This window comes from Trachemys scripta, chromosome 12, assembly GCF_013100865.1.
Source record: "Trachemys scripta elegans isolate TJP31775 chromosome 12, CAS_Tse_1.0, whole genome shotgun sequence".
Classification (NCBI taxonomy): Eukaryota; Metazoa; Chordata; order Testudines; family Emydidae; genus Trachemys; species Trachemys scripta.
In genome coordinates this window covers 31,850,809-31,871,154 of record NC_048309.1, presented here as the reverse complement: position 1 = coordinate 31,871,154, position 20,346 = coordinate 31,850,809, and the positions used below count along the sequence as shown (strand labels likewise).

At 44.2% G+C, this 20,346-nt stretch overlaps 2 protein-coding genes across 3 annotated transcripts in view; one reads left to right on the top strand and one right to left on the bottom strand.

Annotated features, from left to right (window-relative positions):
- NFS1 (NFS1 cysteine desulfurase) overlaps positions 1–9,590 on the bottom strand; it is a 33,605-nt gene extending 24,015 nt beyond the window's left edge. The window contains exons 1-5 of the mRNA XM_034786866.1: positions 9,438–9,590; positions 8,049–8,116; positions 6,392–6,508; positions 4,490–4,573; positions 2,730–2,882 (exon numbers count right to left, since the gene is read on the bottom strand). Coding sequence (XP_034642757.1) covers positions 2,730–2,882; positions 4,490–4,573; positions 6,392–6,508; positions 8,049–8,116; positions 9,438–9,537 — 522 coding nt within the window. The 5' untranslated portion in view covers positions 9,538–9,590. The remainder of the gene's footprint in view (positions 1–2,729; positions 2,883–4,489; positions 4,574–6,391; positions 6,509–8,048; positions 8,117–9,437) is intronic.
- Positions 9,517–18,276, top strand: ROMO1 (reactive oxygen species modulator 1). 2 transcript variants are annotated; one of them, XM_034786867.1, is made up of 3 exons: positions 9,517–9,662; positions 16,542–16,672; positions 18,076–18,276. In XM_034786867.1, exons 2-3 carry the CDS (start codon positions 16,542–16,544, stop codon positions 18,182–18,184), a joined length of 240 nt encoding a protein of 79 aa, XP_034642758.1. In that variant the 5' UTR covers positions 9,517–9,662; the 3' UTR covers positions 18,185–18,276. The 2 variants fall into 2 exon arrangements, with proteins under 2 accessions (XP_034642758.1, XP_034642759.1); XM_034786868.1 differs by having other exon boundaries at positions 9,535–9,669.
- The last annotated feature ends 2,070 nt before the right edge of the window (positions 18,277–20,346 follow it).

Genomic DNA, 20,346 nt, shown 5'->3' with positions numbered 1-20,346 from the left:
TTAATTTCTAGATCATTTAATATCCACATGAACAACAATGTATGACTAGGTCACAGCCATGAAATCTTTGCTACGCTTGTCACGGTTACTTTCATGCCAGCTTGTTTCTAGTGTATTTTATTAATTAAAAAAAAAAACCAACAAAAACACAGATATAACACGTCTAAAGAAATGGCAAGTCCTCCGAATTCAAGAAAATTATTGCAATACACAAGGAAGGAGAAGGGGGGGAAAGGAAGATTACTGTCAGCAAAGTTATCTGAGAGCAGGAGTAACAATTATGCATTACATGCAAAAGAATATGAAAGTCATCACTCAAAGCTGGGTATCTGGCCCAGAGGTAAAGTTGACAGCCCTGTGTAGCAGAATACACCCCAAGTATTAATGGGTATCCGGTGGCCCGAAACCCAAGCATTGCAGCCTGAGGCTGGGAGGGATGAATTCATAGATTAATAAATGTTTAAGGCCAGAAGAAACCATTCATATAATCTAGTCTGATGTCTTGCATTGCACAGGCCACAGAATCTCACCAATAATTCATACATCATGGCCAACTGCACCCCACTGTATGCCATTTACTTAGGTTTTGTGTAAGATGGGAAATGGCCTGATTGGAGTGTGTACAACTGAATGGGAGGTGATGGGTGGTGGAACACAAAGCCCAGCATAGATGCTTATCATTCAGGTTCAGAGGGGGAAGCCTAGGAGAACCAACACAAAAGATTTAATCGCCTGTACTGATGCTGTGGAGGGGAACCATCGTTAGAAAGCAGCAGCCATACAAGCCAAGAGTCCATTACAAGAGGATTTTAGGCAGTTCATAAAAACAAAAGAACAGCCCTACTGGGTCAGACCAATGATCCATCTAGCCCAGTATCATGTCTTCCAACAGTGGCTCGTGCCTCGATTCTTCAGAAGGAATGAACAGAACAGAGCAATTTATAGAGTGATTCATTCCCTGTCGTCCAGTCCCAGCTTCTGGCACTCAGAGGTTTAGGGACACCCAGAGCATGGGGTTGCATCCATGAACATCCTGGCTAATAGCCCTTGACGGACCTAGCCTCCATGAACTTGTCTCATTCTTTTTTGAACCCAGTTGTACTTTTGGTCTTCACAACATCCCATGGCTATGAGTTCCACAGTTTGACAGTGCGCTGTGTAAAGAAGTAAATCCTTTTGTTTGTTTTAAACCTGCTGCCTATTAATTTAATCAGGTGAGCGCTGGTTCTGGTGTTATGTGAAGGAGTAAATAACACTTCTCTCAGCTCTCTCTTTGAAACTCCTGGCAGCTTCCCTGTTACTTGAGCAATAACACAGCAAAAGAACAGAACCTTGAGAGGAAAGAATGATGTATGTGAAAGGTAGAAACTCCTTCATGCTCAGTTAGAAAAAAGGAACCAATACTGCGCGAGCGTGCGCGCGCACACACACACACTTTCAATACATGAAGAACATTAGAGGGCAACTGAGCCATATTGTGTTAGCATGGGTTACAACTGCACCTTCTGAATTCCTCTAGTACCACAGTAAGCATTCGGTGTTGTACCCTGCTTCATCCTAAACCCTCTGTCATTGCATCAACATAACTTTTATGCTGCCACCATGGCTTATGTTATTAGTAACATTTTGTGTCAATTGTGTCTGGTTTTAAGATTAAGTTAGATAGATTTATGGAGGGAATGGTTTAATGGTAAAACATAGTAGTCGAGGAAAACCAAGCAATGGTAGGTAAATTGTACAATGGCTGACAGGGGTCAGGCTGGAGACTCTTGCCTATATGCTCGGGGTCTTACTGATCGCCATATTTGGGGTCGGGAAGGAATTTTCCTCCAGGGCAGATTGGCTGAGCCTCTGGAGGTTTTTCGCCTTCCTCCGCAGCATGGGGCAGGGATCTCTAGCAGGAGGGTTTCTGCCGATTGTAGCCACCTAAAACAGGATTGGGGACTTCAACAGCAGAGTCCAGGGAAGGGGTAGGGACGGTTTTGTGGCCTGCAGCATGCAGGGGGTCAGACCAGATGATCATAATGGTCCCTTCTGACCTTAAAGTCTAAATTAAAAAAAAACTCTATGACAACACTCAAACATTACTATTTTAAACCTTAATCATCATTCATACAAAACAGGTTGCTATTTTAACATTTTCATAACTACTCAAAGCAAAGAGCCACATGCATTTAATTTCAGACTGCTCTAATATGTGTTCAAAAGAAATCCAAAACAAATGTTAGACACTGGAAATGTTTTGATCACATGGTCCTTTTCTGAAAGTTATAGCTAACTTCATACATTAGGTTTTTTTCCCTTCAAAATTCCCTAAAAATTTCAAGCAATTCATAAACTACAATAAGCATCTCAAACTCATCCTTTAAATCAAAACAAAGATTTAAAGAATGTTTCCTTTCCAATTAAAATGAAAATCTATTGTGGGACTACCATTCCACCACAATATCATTCTGTCCTCTGTCTTTTAATGACATTCATTCTCTTACTATAGATATTAAAGAAATAAATCAGAAAGGCAGAGAAACAGTTTTCTCCAAAGTGGCACGCTGCTCTTAAAAACTTGGCTGGTATGATTTCCATTCTTTTGTCTTTTGATAATTAGGAACAGATCATCAATAAAATTGTTTTTAGTGTAACAGCAATGCTTCAGCAAAAGTGATGCTGAGGCCTCTAAGGTGATAGTGCTATGTGGAGAATTTGTACGTGTTTGATAACAAGCAACTTACCTTTAAATCTATGAGCCCATTTCTTTTAACAGGCAAGTACGTGACACGAAAGCCTTCAGCCTCCAGATAACGGCAAGAGTCCAGTACACACTTGTGCTCTGTCTGAGTTGTAATTATATGCTTCTTTCTGGATTTATAGAATCTTGCAACACCCTGGCGTTCACATTAAATGAAAAATAAAACTGCTATGAAATTGCTTAAAAGATAGCGATTTACATAAATTCAAAGGGGCAGGACATCAAGCAAAAGGAAGTTTCTCCCAAGGTCACTCAGCATGGCAGTCTGAAAGGGCTATTATGAACAGGGCCCTACCAAATTCGCAGTCCATTTTGGTCAATTCCACAGTCACAGGATTTTAAAAATAATAAATTTCATGATTTCAGATATTTAAATCTGAAATTTCAGTGTTGTAATTGTAGGGGTCCTGACCATTAAAAGAGTTGGGGGGGGGTCACAAGGTTATTGAAGGGGAGGTTGCGGTACTGCTATCCTTATTTCTGCGCTGCTGGTGGCAGTGGCTCTGCCTTCAGAGCTGGGTGGCCGGAGAGCTGTGGCTGCTGGCCGGGAACCCAGCTCTGAAGGCAGAGCTACTGCCAGCAGCAACGCAGAAGTAAGGATGGCATGGTATGGTATTGCCACCCTTACTTCTGTGCAGACCCCCTTTTGGGTCAGTACCCCCAGTTTGAAAAACACTGGTCTCCCCCATTAAATCTGTATAGTATGGGGTAAAAGCACACAAAAGACCAAATTTCATGGGAGGAGACCAGATTTCACGGTCCGTGATGCATTTTTCACGACCATGAATTTGGTAGGGCTCTACTTATGAAGAGAATTAGCCACAACACTCCAGTAAACTTTACCTACTGGTTTATTATATGCAAATCAACATTCAATCTGAAGAGGGAGTGAGGAGATAACCCAACATCCCAGTCCCTCCTGAGACAATCACCATCTTTTCCCAATTATTTACTCAATTATAATCTACAAATATTACTTGCACTAAATTAGACTATTTGGTTCTTTAATTGCTTCCAAAAATATATAGCTTTGAATTCTGAAAGTATTTATTAAGAAAGGATTTATAATTTTCTGCTTCTTTGGAGGGAGATAACAGAATGAAAAATCTTCTAAATATTAACAAGGAAAATAATCACCTGTGGGTTAAAGGATCAAAAACTTTGGAAAATGATTGATAATCAAGATTTCAGCCACTCTTTATGATCAAGATTTCAGTTACATGAGCACAAAACTTCATGTGGGACAAAAGGATTTTTAATCCCCACGTGCATATATCAAAAACAATTTTCATCAAGCTTGAAGGGAAAAAAAGTCACCTTTGCTTTAATACCAAGGATGGACAATTTCAGGCCCAAAGGAATTTGGCTGGAACAGCTAGGTTAATTGTGGGGGATTTCAATACAGTTCAAAGATTTCTTCATTTTAAGGAAAAGGCAAAGTACTGCACCTGCTTCAAACCCTGGGTCATGGCCAGTCTGCTCCCACCCACTAGCCCACCACTCCCTCCAGGTATACTGGGGCATGGCAGTCCATTCCTTCATGGAACAAGTTGGTCAAACTAGGACTGTATCAAAACAAGCATACCAAGCCTTCCACTAAAATCATTATCAATTTATTAACCGTTCAGAGTCACAGATGGATCATTGGCAGCTTGACAACTTAACTTGGACTTAAACCCCAAACCATTACAGATTTCAAAGTAATTTAGTATACATCAGTTGTATTATAAACCAGCCATTTACCTTAATTGCTAAATTATTTGATTCTGTGGCACCACTGGTAAAAATAATCTCTCTAGGATCTGCTCCTATTAATGATGCAACTTGCTGTTTAAAAAGAAATAAAAATGATTCGCTATTTCAAAACATGAAAATTGAGTTCATCACACACGGAGAATATGTACAGCATCTCCCAGAACATCTCCTCTACACCGATACTAGCCCAACCTGGACAGGATTATAGATACTATCTTTAGAAATAGCATTACACACATGTACTTCCTCTTTTAATGTGGAAGAGGATTTGCATAGGTCATTCGCATTCAATACTACTACTTGTTGTGAACATAAACCCTTCTGAAGGGATGGGAAAACAAAATATGCAACAAATATTCAGTGTATTCAATATGCAATATATCCCATATGCAACCAAAATACACCCAAACTTTAACTTATGTAAAACTCACCAAAGCAAAAATCCATTCACCTAGCTTGTTGTATTAAAACGTGAAGACCGTCTAGTTAATGCAAGGGCAGATACATGCCCGAGGGGGAGATTTTCACAGGTGTCAGAGGGACTTAGCACGACAAGTCCCATGGACCCCCCTGAGCAGCTTTGGAAAGCCTCCCCCGACACACATCCAAGTCACCACCACTTAAATTATTTTAATATAAAATACAGTAACTCCTCACTTAAAAGTCGTCCCGGTTAACATTATTTCATTGCTGATCAATTAGAGAACATGCTCATTTAAAGTTGCGCAATGTTCCCTTATAATGTTGTTTGCCAGCCGCCTGCTTTGTCCACTGCTTGCAGGAAGAGCAGCCCGTTGCAGCTAGCTGGTGGGGGCTTGGAACCAGGGTGGACCAGCAAACCCCCCCACCCGTATCAGCTCCCTGCTCCCCTAAGTTCCCTGTGCGGCAGCCGCCCAGCAGGCTATCAATTGCCTGGCAGTTCAGCTGTCCCTCCCCCCACTGCCATGTGCTGCTCCCGCCCTCTGCCTTGGAGCTGCTCCTGGGAGCCTCCTGCTTGCTGTGCGGGGGGTGCTAATGTCAGGGTGTCCCCCTCCCCCCTGTTCCCCGCTTACCCCATCTCCACAGAGCAGGGGGACACATGACAGGGCTCAGGACAGAGGGAACATGCTGGCAGCAGCTGCTGTCTCAACTTGCTGATCTACTTAAAAAGGCAATGTACTTAGAGTGGTCAGCATATTTAAAGGGGCAATGCGCATCTCTCTCTCTCTCTCTCTCTCTCTCTCTCTCTCTCTCTCACACACACACACACACACACAGGGTGTGTCTCTCTGTCTGCCATGCTGTCTCCCCTCCCTCCATTTGTGCTGCCTTGTAGAGTGTGAGGCTACATTGACAACAATGTGTTAACCCTTGAGGGCTCAGCCCATTTAGCAGTAAGGCATTCCCTGGGAAATATCTTACCCTCTTCCACCCTCTGACTTCACCATCTCAACCAAGCTTCACAATCATCATTGCTGTGTACAGTATTAAACTGTTTGTTTAAAACTTATAGTGTGTGTGTGTGTGTATATATAGATAGATAGATAGATAGATAGATAGATAGATAGTCTTTTGTCTGGGGGAAAAAATTTCCCTGGAACCTAACCCCACCATTTACATTAATTCTTATGGGGAAATTAGATTCGCTTAACATCGTTTCACTTAAAGTCACATTTTTCAGGAACATAACTACAATGTTAAGTGAGGAGTTACTGTATGTGTTTTGTTTTGAGTTTGCCAAACTATACATAACATAGTAAATTCTTAAGTTGCTAGAGATCAAGTTGCCAAGTCCCACCTCCTAGGAACTAAACCAGAATTATGCGGGTTGGGGTATTTTTATTTTTTAAGCAACTAGTTTATGAACAGGAAAACATATTTATGTTCTGTGGTGGGGCTGAAAAGCCTCACCTGCCTGGCTCGTTCCATAGCAGACTCACTCTCCCAGCCATAGGCATGAGTCCTGGAATGTGGGTTGCCATAGTAGTGCATTAGATAAGGGAGCATGCTGTCCAAAACTCTGGGGTCCTAGTAGACAAGAGACACTTTTTTAAAAGCGGAAAAAAAGCATTTTGTTTTTCCTCCCTCTTTCTTTCCCCTGCAATACGTATGCTCTGCTTTATCCCAGACCAGCAGCCAGCTTATTCCAAACTACTGTGGATGCAAAAACATTTTACATACACTCTGTATTAACCTATCTGGTGACTGGCAAACGTATGCTAATAACATCCTGCAACAACGTCCAATGCAATCTCACAAGCCAAACCTTGAACTAAATCAGAAATCTGTCTCAGAAGAGCAAGGACTTTCTAAGCAAAAGAAACACAAGACCCCCTAACAGTCACAGGAAATGATGTAAAACAGAATTTTGAAGTTTTACATTTTATCCAAGATGACCCTTCATCACTTCAGAATTTATTTAATTCAAATGACATGACAAGACAGTACTTGATAACAGCCACCACCTCAAGGTACATTTATTGTAAGTTTCCCCCAGGAATATAAAGAGGTTTCTAATTATTAAACCTCACAATATATAAGTGTTGATGAATGACATTCTGGCCGTAACAAAATTATGTTGAGTGGAGAAGATGAGACTTCTGGAGAAAGACCTGCTCCTCAACTGTTACTAAAGTACAAGGTTAGAATTTTAGTTGCAGACGATTGTTAAAATTAGTTTGGTGTACCACTGAATGGAGATGCTGATCACCACAGTGACCACAACAAAGATGGTGACTGCCTTAAACTGGGTAAACAACTGGACTTTCTTTTAAGCACAAATAAGGCAGTCTCTTCTCAATCCCTCCATGTTTTCAATGTTCCTTGGGAAGAGTGCAGTGAGAAGGAGTGGGTGCTGGGGAAAGCCAAGATGTAATTGGATATGAGATTATGTACACTATGAGAACAAGAAGCTTGAGTTTGATGTGGTAAGAGAAGGAAGCTAATAGAGAGATTCAGTGTGGGAAGGAATGACACATCAAGAACAAATAAGGAAGAGTAGATATTGGGCTTCGTTACAAGGTGATCATTCTTCTGGCAAGAATACAGCTCTTCCCATAGTTACTCATGAGCACTCTGATTTGCTAATTGAAATCTGCATTCCCCATCATTAAAGTTAAGATTTTGTCACAGTTATTTTTAGTAAAAGTCACAGACAGGTTGCTGGCAATAAACAAAAAAAGTCTGACTTTTACTAAAAATAATAGGGGTGAGGAGTTGATGGGGGATGACTGAAACTTGAGGGGTGGGAGATTAGAGCCCAACCCCTGCCGCAGTGGGAGGGGTCTGCATCCGCCCCCCGCCCTGAGCTGCCCGAGAGCTTCGGCACAGGGCTGAGGCGGACAATGTCACGGAGATCTCTGGAAGTCACAGAATCCATGAGATCTCTGATTTTGCCCCAGATCCCTAAGTGGGACCCTCAGGAATTGAACTCACAACCCTGGGTTTAGCAGGCCAATGTTCAAACCACTGAGCTATCCCTCCCCCCGATCCTTACCCATACCTCATCTGGTTACAACTATAGGGTTCATTCTAGGGCACTAGTGTATGTTCACATCATTTTACCAACCAGAGGAGTAGTTGCCTGGACATCCATATACAACGGCCGGAGCGTGGATTCTTCACCAAGGCCTTTTTCTAGAGAGGAAAAAATATATAGACTACAATGATAGCTGCCCAACAAGCACAAGGGACAAGTAAGGATGCAATGCGAAGGAGAGGAGAAAGGTGAAACTTTCCAACAACAGGAGCGGACAGTGGTGGAGGAGAAGAAATCAGGGAACCCATAGTGAGCATGGAACCTTTCTAATGAGAACATGCACCACATTGGGCACTCCAAAGGAGAACCAGTCACGACCTGTACTGCTAGGATAGGGGGGAAAGATAGGGTTACCATACGTCTGGATTTTCCCAGACATGTCCAGCTTTTCCCGGACATGTCCGGCTTTTTGGGCTCCAAATCCCCGTCCGGGGGGAAATCCCAAAAAGCCGGACATGTCTGGGAAAATCGGGACATGCGGGGCCCGTGGTGCTGGGCCGGGGGCCGGCGGTGCCGAGCCGGGGGCTTGGGGGCCGGGCCGGGGGTGCGGTGCCAGGCCGGGGGCCCAGGGGCCGGGCCGGCGGTGCGGTGCCGGGGACCAGCAGTGCTGGGCGGGCCGGGGGTGCTTGGCCGGGGGCCCGGCACCGGCAGTGCTAGGCGGGCCAGGGGTGCTCGGCTGGGGGCCGGGCCCCGGGCCGGCACCCCAGGGCCCGAGCCGACCCAGGCTGGAAACGCCGGGGGGGCCAGACTGGGCCGCGTCTCCTCCCCCCACACCCCATTTACCTGCTTCAGGCTTCCCGCGAATCAAATGTTCGTGGGAAGCAGGGGAGGGGGCGGAGTTGGGGCGGGGACTTTGGGGAAGGGGCGGAGTTGGGGCGGGGCCCCGTGGAGTGTCCTCCTTTTGGAGGCTCAAAATATGGTAACCCTAGGCAAAGACACCCCCTGCATTCTGGCAAGTGACCTTTTCAGCCAGCCCAGGGGAGCAGGCAGCATGGCGTACAAGAAAAGAAACATCAGGAGGGCTGAATCTTTAACATCCTTTTCTGCCTGAGGTGCTTCTAGGGCCGCCATCACTCCTGTGTCTGACAAGCCAGTCACAACACTTGGGTGGGCCATTATCCCCGTGTAACAGGTGACAACTGAGGCACCGAGAGACTTGCCCAAGGGCACTCCGGGTGTCTGTGGGGGGCGGGGAACTGAGGCCAGGTTAGCACTATACCCAATGGGATCCCTTCTCATGGGCCCCCTCCCGTGCCCACCAGCCATAGCAGTCCGGGCACCACACGGCGGCCGGGCCAAGCCCCCCGCGATAGCTCGGCGCCTTTACCGCCGCCCCTGAGCCCCGCCAAGTCCTCGGGCTCCCCTCCGCGCCCGGCCCCTTGGCCCAGCCCCCCCCCCCGCGCGAACACGCCCCCTCACTCTCGTGGCGCCGGGCAGCCCCCGAGAACCGCCGGGCCGGCGCGCCCGCGAGCCCGCGGGCCCCCCGCAGCGTCGCCACCCTCCGCAGCAGCAGCAACATCCCCGCGATAGCCAGGCCCGGAAACAGCCCCTGCCCTTTCACCCCGACCCGCGTGTCGTCATCGCAGCGCGCCGGAAGTGACGGAGGACTGGAGCGTGCTTGCCGGAGGCGAGGAGCGAAGCGAGGAGCGAGGTGAGGGCTTCCCGGGCGCCCCCAGGAGCGGGCTGGGCGGGAGCGCGCCACAGAGCGCCTGGGATCAGCCGGGCCTATGGAGCTTCCTGCGGCTGCAGGGTCCCGGGTCCCGGGTCCGCGCCGTGCAGGCGCCAGGGCTTGCCCCAGCCCTGCCAAGCTGGGGGCCTCGCTAATGTCCTGTGGCAGCGACTTCCGCAGCTGCCCGCCGCAGCCTCTCCTCTAAAGCCTCCGAGTCCCTGTGCTGTGTGACAGGCCGAGCAGGGGCCTGGCCCCCTCTGGGGCGGGGACATCGCTATGCGCCTCGCTCATGTTCTGTTCCGATTGTTTCCTCTCTGAACTAAACTGTCCAGTCTCCTTTCCCCAGAGAAGCGTTATTCCTTGCTGCTGTAGCTCATTACTTTTTTCCCTAGTCTTGATTATTGACCATGCCCCTCTTGGGACAACATAGGGGAATGGAAGCAGCCTCTTCTTTGCTCTGGCCTAAGCTATTCACAACGTAGCTGCTCAGAAATGTCCAGTCTCTGACCGTTTTCTGTATATGCTTTTTTATGTGAGGGAAACTTGTTGGAGAAGAACACTCTGTGTTCTGGGCATCACACAAAACGTCTGGCTGCAAAATGCTTTATGGCCAAGGAGACTATGCTTGTCCTGGTTAGAATAATACCAGAGTTTAAAAAGCAACAGGTAGTTCAAGGAGTTTTTTGCAGCCTTCAGATGAACAGTTTTGGTTGCTGCATAATCTGGAAGGAGGCAGTTTTACCTAGCATGGGGTTTTTTTTTTTTTGGGAGGCGGGACAAAATAAAACTAGTAACCTCTGTCTGTTGGCCAAATGTATTTGCCAACTGTGAATGCAGAATGTACAGAGTTTATGACACTTCGTAGGAACTGAGAAGTATAAAACCTAGACTGATGTTTGTGTGGATGAGCTTCTGTCACAATCTGAGCCCTGTTTGTAACAGATTATGAATATATAATATTTATGATTTTCACTGACAAAGTGTGAGTGCTTGAGTTCTAGGGACTGGAGGGGGCAGGGAGAGTTTCTTAGTGTCCATTTGGATGATGAAAATGCTTTTTCAAATCTGGTTAGCTAACATAATTTGAAACATCCTTTTACATCTAGTGCAGGCTCCCCCCAGGTTATAATATGACCAGCCAAATTAAAGGTGCTAATTTGTATCTTTGCTAAATGTAAAAGGAGGTTTGAAATTATGCTAGCTAACGCAGTTTTAAAACACTATAATTTATTGTCTGGATAGGTCTTTAATGCCAGACATCTGTTATGCTGTTCACCATCCTGTTAAATATATGAACTAAGTAATACTATTATTTATCATTAATAGTCCAAAATTATGCAATAGGTGTTTGTTTTTGCATCTATCATGTTGGACCATTCCAGTGCATTGGCACACCCTAACCCATTGTAAAGTCTGCCTTTTATCTAATCCTTCCTCGCCTTTACCTTTGCTCATTGTTTCAAAATGCCATTTGTCTGCACCGTATTGGACAGGGGAATTCCAAGCTGTTAGAAATTCTCTCTAATCCAATAAACGCATGTCTAATTGAGTATCTATTAAATGTAGGGATTAGAAAAGGGATACAGAGGCTTTCAATCACAAGGTCATCATTCATTTTCACCTCCGGTTGGTAGTAACTGAAAGTTATTACCATCAGATGACTGACCAGTGCCATATGTGAAATGAGTTATTAGTCTTAGTCCAGTTCGTACTGGACATGCACCACCACCACAGATTGAAGAGGCATGGCAACTGAACTCAGCTCTAATTCCTAAAAGTGGTCTCTCCAGCAGGCAGCGGCATATCAGTGGGGCAGTGTGGAGAATAGTGCACTGCAATCAGGATGGATTTGATTTAAATCCTAGTCAGGAAGACTCGATATAATCATGGATTTCTACATAAAAGTGCGTTCTTGTTGGTTGTTATAACCTTAATACGTATTCTTCACAACTCAGAGATAGATACAGGTTTCATTTTTAGAAGGTACACACTATACATTTTTAAAGTGATTCATTTTGAAAACTTTTCAGATTAGTTTTACAGCTATATCAGAAAATGAATGCTTGATTGGTTATTTCATTTACCAAAGGTAATTGAAGCTGATATTTATGAAGTCCCTGGGAGGTGAACGATCTCCAATTCAACAAGTTAATCATTAATATTTGGAGGATTTTCTTGCCATGCTGTATTAGGAGGAGAACATCACCAGACAGACATTTAAAATGTTTTATTAACTAAAACAACAACGTTATGTATACTGGATTTTTTTTCTTCAGCAGCAAACATAATATTTTAACAAAACAAGCATTTGAATTTTTGAATTTAGTTAAACATTCAATTTTTTTAAAATCAGGTTTGTTTTTGTTAAAATTGTTTTTAACTAAAATAGTTAAATGAAATATTTAAAAAAAAATTAAATCGACTATGTCAGCCAGGTCAACATGAGAAACTTAAAACATTGGCTTCTGCAGTTAACTTGGTTGTCTTCACCTTCATTTTCCTGTTTGTTCATAATCTGGAAAAGAAAATCAAGCTTTCCTGCTTTTTCAGGTCCCAAACAATTTCTCAATTTCTAATGAATTAGTCCAAAGGAAGAAAATATTCTTTCTACACTGGCAGAGAAGCTACTGCTGTTAAAAGTGAGATTATCACTTCAACAGTCTTTGAATCCAAGTGCTTAAGTGACTTCCACCAGTTCACTGGTGTAACTTTCTTTAAAACATCATCAGCAAACATATATTTCTTGAATGGTTCACCCTTAGCTCTGAAGTTTGTTTATAGTTGGCATTATGGCGGGATGATTGCTGGATTTCCATGTCATAGCCAACTCCTCTTCTTCAGCAGTTAAGGTTTGACCCTGGTACCGAGTATTGAGAATATTTGCAAGAAAATGAGCTGCAGATAGTGCTTGTCCAATTCGTTTTTTTAATGCTTGTAATTTAACTCTCTCGTTGCATATTTCTCTTTTTAAGATCTCACTCAGTTTCTTCCAAATTTCAACAGTGTCAGCAATAAAACAGCTATTGCCCTGCATTTTGTTCAAGGCTACAGAAATAGGCTTCAGGGTACTCAGCATGTGTTCAACATTTCTCTTAAGCCCAATGTTGAGAACTTTGGCTGTGACAGTGCCATCTATTTTTTCACGATTTTGTTCAACAAACTGTCATCAGATTAGGCCAGTTCTTGATATAGTGCTCAAAACAGTCCACTACTGAGTTCCATCACACGTCTTGTAGGAGAGTTAGCTTGGTTCCTCCCACTTTTTTCAGAGCAGGTGCATCAAATGAGCACTGCAACCGTATGTTATTAGCTCTGGACTCTCTTCTAAATACTTTCTTCTCATCTTGGATACGTTTGCAGCATAGTCTGTGACCAAGCTGCGTACTAGGCATTTGACATTTTTTTCACCATTTGTTATAGCTTTTACTGCTACTTCTTGTAAGTATTCTGCTGTGTGTGCATTTCCTGGTGTATCAATTGTTTCTGTAAGGAAGACATTCCCTTCTTCTGTTGTCACACAAGCACATACAACATGATCATTATGGACATTGCTCTACCCATCAAGATTCAGGTTAACAATTTCACCCTCTAGACCTTTTGCACACTGCTCAGTTTCTCTTTCATACACTTTATCCAGCAATTTGCCTGCGACATCTGCTCTGTTGGGTGGGCTGTATCCTGGTCTTAATGACTGAACCATATTAATGAAGTGTGGGTTCTCAATCATACGGAAAGGAGAGTTTGTTGCATAAATAAACAGGGCAGTTTTTTCAGCAGTTACCTGTTTTTCTAATTTGCTGGTTTTTATCACAAACTTATCTGTGGTTGTTTCTGGATGATGGAGATTTTTTTTTTCTTTTTGCTACAGGTGATATACTGTGGCTATGTGACATACATGATGTGACTGAAACACTATCATTGGCAGATAACTCTGAAACTATAGAAAATGATGGTGATCTCTTGAAGGTGGATAGTCTTCAGAATCCTGTATGTTGAGGATGGATTCTCGTAAACAAAATAAGTCAATGCAGTTATTTAATTATTATTACCATACTGCTCATTTAGTATTACTCATTGCATTCACTGACACTCAGTGCTACTTTAAAGGTGAAATTGTAAGAGGAAGATCTGCCTATTTCAGCTATTTATTTTTTTAGATCAACTGCATCTAAAATGATAGTACCATAGAGTAACAACTATATTTTTTGCTCAAACATGAGAATTCAAGAATAGTCCAGAAGGAAGACAGGCAGTCCTTAAGAAAGAAGTAGGAAATAAAAAAGTTTACCAACCTGAAGATCCTGCATGTTCAGAGACGTTCCTTTATCATCTTCAAAGGAACTTCCTCATGAGAAGTATCACTTCTCATGATGATGTTGTTTCATTTAGGCAACCAGGCCTTGCATTTCTTTGTTGCACTGTTTGCGTTTTGCATGCATGCCTGTCTTACCCACAGGTAGAGGAACTTGATTTAAAATATTCTCAAACGGGGTCTCTCTTAGAGCCTGCTGCCATTATAGGTTTTCACTTTTAGTGAGAGAATGGATGGTAGATCTCAAATCAATGAAGGCTACACTCAGAAAGTCCTCAAGACTTATGGAATATGCTGCTCAAACAGTTTCACTTTTGTTTCTACTGCCTGTCCCTCACTTCTCACATTTATCTCCAGACTTCTTCTTGTTCAGATCTATTCCGCCCCAACTATCTTCTATTCATTGAACTTTTTGAAACTTTGCACTTTTAGAGAGAGGTAAGGGATTGATTGGGTACACAAATTTGCAGAGGGACAATAGAGTTGAAGTCTGTTATTTCTCACCTCTATATATTATTTATCTAAAACATTTTTGCTGTTAGAAGCATGTTATCTCTGGAGACACCAATCCACAGTTTGAGAACTGCAAACCTAAGCATCTCTGATGGTATCTTCTAGACTGAGCACTGAGTTTCATTGGGTAGATAGAAAGATTAACCTAAGTAATTTATACAGAAGCCCCTGGAACCCCGTAAAATTGGGTCCCTAATCCATGAACTATTGGAACTCATTTACAAAACTTTTCTTAAACATTAAATGAATATGTTGTCTCATACTATAAAATTAGAATTTATAATCCCTATTCCATGATGCGATATCTTTGAGCTATAACGTAACTTAATTAAAATTATCTTTAGATAGGTTTCTTTCCTCAAAAAGCATTTTATCAAAAAAATCCAATTTAAATAAAAAAAAAATCATTGATTTTTATCCACCCTGACTGCAATTGCCCAAACTGTGTGTTCTGGGGATAAAAAGAACCACAATCGCCAGAGCTGTCAACCAGCACCTTTTGCAAGTACTGAAATTTGCATACACGGTTGAGCACAGGGGAATTTTAATGTGAATCTTTGTTACAGAAAGTGAAGTCCTGTCAGATTTTTCCCCCCTGCTCTGAATGGGGGGAAAAATCGACATAATACAAATAGCCTAGGGGCTAGGAATTTGGGAGTCGGCTGTTTCATGCATCAGCCAGTAGGGTGTGTGGGAGTGCCTTGGATGCAGTGTGTTCAGGGAGGGAAGGATTTTTCTTTCAACAATCCCTCCAGGCAATGCTTATCAAGGAGAGGCTCTCTCTCAGACTGAATGGAGTCCCCTCAAGTCCTTTGTCAGAAATATAGGGCTTGTCTACACTTCCTTTTTGTAGCTCTCTAACTTGCTGGCTAGGGGGGTGAAAAATCACCCACCTGAGCGCAGCAAGTCTGAGCGCTTTAAAGCACTAGCGAAGACAGGCTCCCAGCACTTGGAGCTAATCCTCTCATGGAGGTGGATTACCAGGAGCGCTGGGAAAGCTCTCTCCCAGCACTCGCGCGCACGCAACCACACTCGCACTTCAAAGCGTTGCCATAGGAGCGTTCCCACAGCAGTGCTTTGAAGTTTCCAGTGTAGACATACCCACAGTGACTGTTAATGGAGGTGTGAAGGTTTGTGTGGGAGCAAAACAAGTCTATCATCAGGACAGTCCTCCTTTTGCTCCTGTCTGTTCCCAGTATTGGGCCAAGATGCAAGGGTGTGAAAACCTTCTCTGTTCCGTGACAGCGTGTCCTCTGTTTAGGAATGGGAACTGTAAGGTGGAGAAACAAATTAAAGCTGAGGCTCCGGAATCCGGTTGCTCAGTGTTTTGCTAGTAAATTCCTATAGAAAAGTCTTTTTACGTGCTAATAAGTGGTAGCTGAATGAGCAGTTACTGTGACTGCACAGAGAACTAGCTAGTCACATCGGCATGCAAATACTCAGTTTGCACATGCCCTCTCCTAAATTGTATGAGACTCAGGCCATGGCTATGTCTACATTGCACAGCTTCCAGCAGCACAGCCAGGCTGCCAAAGCCTTGTCATTGTAAGGCGCGCAGCGTAGCTGCCCTTTGTTGCCAGGAGAGAGCTCTCCTGATGACAAAATAAAACCATACCCAACAAGGGGCGATAGCTTCTCCACCGACGAAGCGCTGTCCACTCCGGTGCTTTTCATCATTAAAGCATTTGTCATTTAGGGGTGTGGTTTTTTTTCACACCCGTTAAAACTTTTGTCACTCAATGAAAGTGCAGTGTAGACATAGCCTAAGTCTACCCTACCACTTTAGTCGGTGTAACTTCTGTCGCTCAGGAATGTGAAAAAAACCCACCTCTGAGCGACACAAGTTACACCGACAGAAGCGCCGCTGTGGACTCTCTAGTGTAGACATGGCCTCAGGCACGTAGTGTCTTCACAGCTGCTGCTGTCCAATCCAGCAGGAAGCTTGTCATCCACAGGAAGAGGTGGTAGGTCTGGGCGGGTGGGGGGAGGGTGGTTCTTTTTTGTTTTAAGTGTCTTGCTTCTTTTCCAGATGCCTGTGACTGTGGGGCCATATGGACAGTCCCAGCCCAACTGCTTTGACAGAGTGAAAATGGGCTTCTTGATGGGCTTTGCTGTTGGCATGGCGGCAGGGGCACTGTTTGGCACATTTTCCTGCCTCAGGTATGTCGGACGCAGTTAATTGTAAATGTCAGTCCTAGGAGAAACTGGGACAGAGGGAGGGGATCTAAAGACCTTGTTCCATTTTGTAACATAGATGGAATGCTACCTGTGGCTCTAAACCAGGCTGAAGATTTGGAGCATCCAAGGTGTAGAATTAGAAATTGGACAAGCTGCCTTTGCTTGCCATGTACAAACATACAAAGAGCTCTTCTCTTAGCACTGGAGGTTGTATGTGGCATCTGGCAGGGTCTTCTGTTGTCTTTACGTCCTGTTTTCATTGCATATCAATGACTCATTCGTTGAGAGCAGTTATCCTGAGGTGTTCAGCGTTTCTCTGTACGGGCAATATTATAAATTATAAAGAACTGGTAGACCGATGGGCTCTTTAGTATCTTACACCAAAAATATATATGCGCTTATTTGAATTCTCTTCAGCTAACATCACTGATATATGGCACGGACTACGCTGAATGGGAGAAACAAGAACCATGAGTTGTTCTAAAAGATGTGTTTAAAAAAAACAAACGCAACCCCCCATATCCCTCCCATTGATCCTCTTCAAATCCTGGTGAATGTTTTCATAGGCACCACAATATTGGCAGGAAATGCAATCATGGATGATCTGAAGGAGCAGTAAGAGATTGCTTTTTATCCGACTTGGTTAAAAGGATATTAGCTGCTTCAATTTGCCCCAAAATTTAACTCATGTAAAACCAAACGTTTATAAAACTTATGGCAAATAAATCAGCACATTTTAAAAGTCCAAATGCACACAAGTGGTTATAAACAATTAAACTTTCCGTGCAAATATTGCAGCAGGAGGAACCTGAGAGAGAAAATCACTTTGCTTATTTTTATTGTCCAACCTCCTGCAAACAGAAACAAAAAAAATGCAGCTGTAGCAAAGATTCAGTTGGGCTTCAAAAGTTTCCACTTCATTTTTAGTTGATACTGTCCCTTTAAATGTAGTAAATCTCACTGCCTCAAGCACATGCAGCTAGACAGGACCCAGATGCAAGGGTCCAGAGTCTCTCCCCTCTGGCACTCAATACATAGTGGTGAATTCTCCATCTTAGCCTGTATAACTGACATGTCACAGACACAAAGAAGCAAGCTGCCCCGCCCCGTCCTTCCAATGGATCATAGACACAAGGGAGTGCATCCATTCTCTCCTCCCACTCATCCTATGCACCCTGAAGTCACTTGCTCCAAAACCTAAAAAGCACGTTGTCTGTACAGTCTAGAAGTGAATTAAGCCAACTCTCCTGCCAGGCACCTGATACAGAATGTCTGATGATAAAATCCAATATGCTTTCCAATCTGTCAGGGATGGATTGTCACTTCAGCAATAGAATGGCCTTGGTCAGCCTGTGTGGAATCTTGCACTGTTTTCTCTCTTTCAGGATTGGCATGAGAGGACGAGAACTGATGGGTGGAGTTGGCAAAACCATGATGCAAAGTGGTGGCACGTTTGGGACATTCATGGCCATTGGCATGGGAATCCGCTGCTAACCTGGAGCATGGGATTTTTTTAACCTGAAGACTAATGCCCCTGTTCAATCATTCCACCTATGTAATATAATAAAATCTTTGGGTATCTAAAATGTTGAGTGCTCAATCCTACTGAGATCTTACAGTGCGGTATAAGACTCTGCTAGTGCGCTCTCAACAAAATGAACTGCAATGTTTTCTACTGAACTCTACACTGCCTGTGTTTATGAAGAAACAACAGCCCACAGCAGAGACAAAACTCGGTGCCCCTTTCCACATGTGGAGAAGAGGGAATTCTATAGGAATAAGGAAACCTGATCAAAGAGAGAGCCACCCAGTTACTTTCCCAAAGTCAGCTGGCTCTCAGCCTGGGCTTGGCCATTGTATCTTTAGGTCTCTTGCCTCTGGGTCCCCTCTGGAACCCCCACTCCTGGGCAAGCTCACTGTTCCCAGCAGGAGTAGGGCTTATTTCCAAGATCCTTCCTGAGTCTAATTATCTCCAGTCCTTGGCCCTGCTCCTCATGTCCAGCGCTGATAGGAGAGGTGTCCAGAGCCTTTCTCGGGGCTGCAGGGTGTCTGCCCTAAACAAGGGGTGGGAAAGGGAAAGCTAGTCACTGCCTAGGGCTGGGTTTCCCGGCTACTGGGCTCCCTAGTGGTCTCTAGTAGCCTCTCTTCTTGGGCAAGCTTTCCCCCCTGCTCCATGGCCAGCTTCACCTTTGTAAGCTTCCCTTCTCCAGGAAGAGCATGCTGTGCACATATGCTTAATGGCATGGCTGGAGTGTGGGATGCTGCTTAGGCTTGCTGTCAGTGGAATGGGGGTGCGTCCCATCACACACTTGCCCCCTCAAGTCCAGAAAGCTTTCTTGTTCAATCAGCTCACAGTCTTCTAGTGAAAAGAATCTGTATTTGCATGTTCCTTCCCAGCAGTGCTGCACCTGGAAGCTGTAGGGCTGGAATGCCAGATACCAGCACATAACCTGGAGGTGCGAGTCCTTCAGAGAGTGTAGCCACCGTGAGGTACATGGTTTGTGACTAGGGAGAAGGGACTACCCAACAGATAATACCCGAGGGCTTCCATAGTACATTTTGTTGCCTGAGCCGCCTCCTCAGTCATATAATATGATTTCTCCCTGGGTTCACAACTTTTTGCTCAAATGTAGGAGGGGGTGCTCTTTGCCTTCAAAGTCCTGGGAGAGCACCACTGCCCGGGCCAACGTTGGCTGCACCTGTATAGAGAATGAACCCCTGGAGAAGTCTGGGTTGGCAAGGACAGGCTCCCAGCTCAGCTGCACCTCCAGGGTGTTAAAGCTCCATTGCAATAGTCATCCCAGCCAGTCTTTTTGGTGACTTTGCCCTTTAGCAGCAGTTCAGTCGATGCAAAGTAGGGGATGAACCTGTGATCGTGTCCCTCCAGGCCAAGGAAGTAGTGTCTCTCTCTTCTGGTCTGTGGTGTAGGGCACGAGTTTACCATATGGACTTTATCAGTGGTTTCATAAGGCTTCCTCCTACCCAATATCCTAAATAAGTCACTTCTATCATGGTCTACTTACTCTTGGCAGGGAAGTGACTACTACTCTTAGGTGACTGAGGTGGTCTTTCCATGTGTGAACGTAAGAACGGCCATACTAGGTCATACCAAAGGTCCATCTAGCCCAGTATCCTGTCTTCCAACAGTGTCCTATGCCAATTGCCCCAGAGAGAATGAACAGAACAGGTAATCAAGTGATCCGTCTCCTGTTGCCCATTCCCAGCTTCTGGCAAACAGAGGCTAGGGCCACCATCCCTGCCCATCCTAGCTAATAGCCATTGATGAACTTATCTAGTTCTTTTGTGAACACTGTTAGTCTTGACTTTCACAACATCCTCTGGCTAGGAGTTTCACAGGTTGACTGTGTGTTGTGTGAAAAAAAAAATACTTCCCTTTGTTTTAAACTTGCTGCTTATTAATTTCATTTGGTGACCCCTAGTTCATGTGTTATGAATAAATAAAACTTCCTTATTTACCTTCTCCACACCAGGCATGATTTTATAGACCTCAATGATATCCCCTCTTAATCATCTCTTTTCCAAGCTGAAAAGTACCAGTCTTATTAATCTCCCCTCATACGGAAGCTGTTCCATACCCCTCATCATTTTTGTTGCCCTTTTCTGAACCTTTTCTAATTCCAATATATATTTTTGAC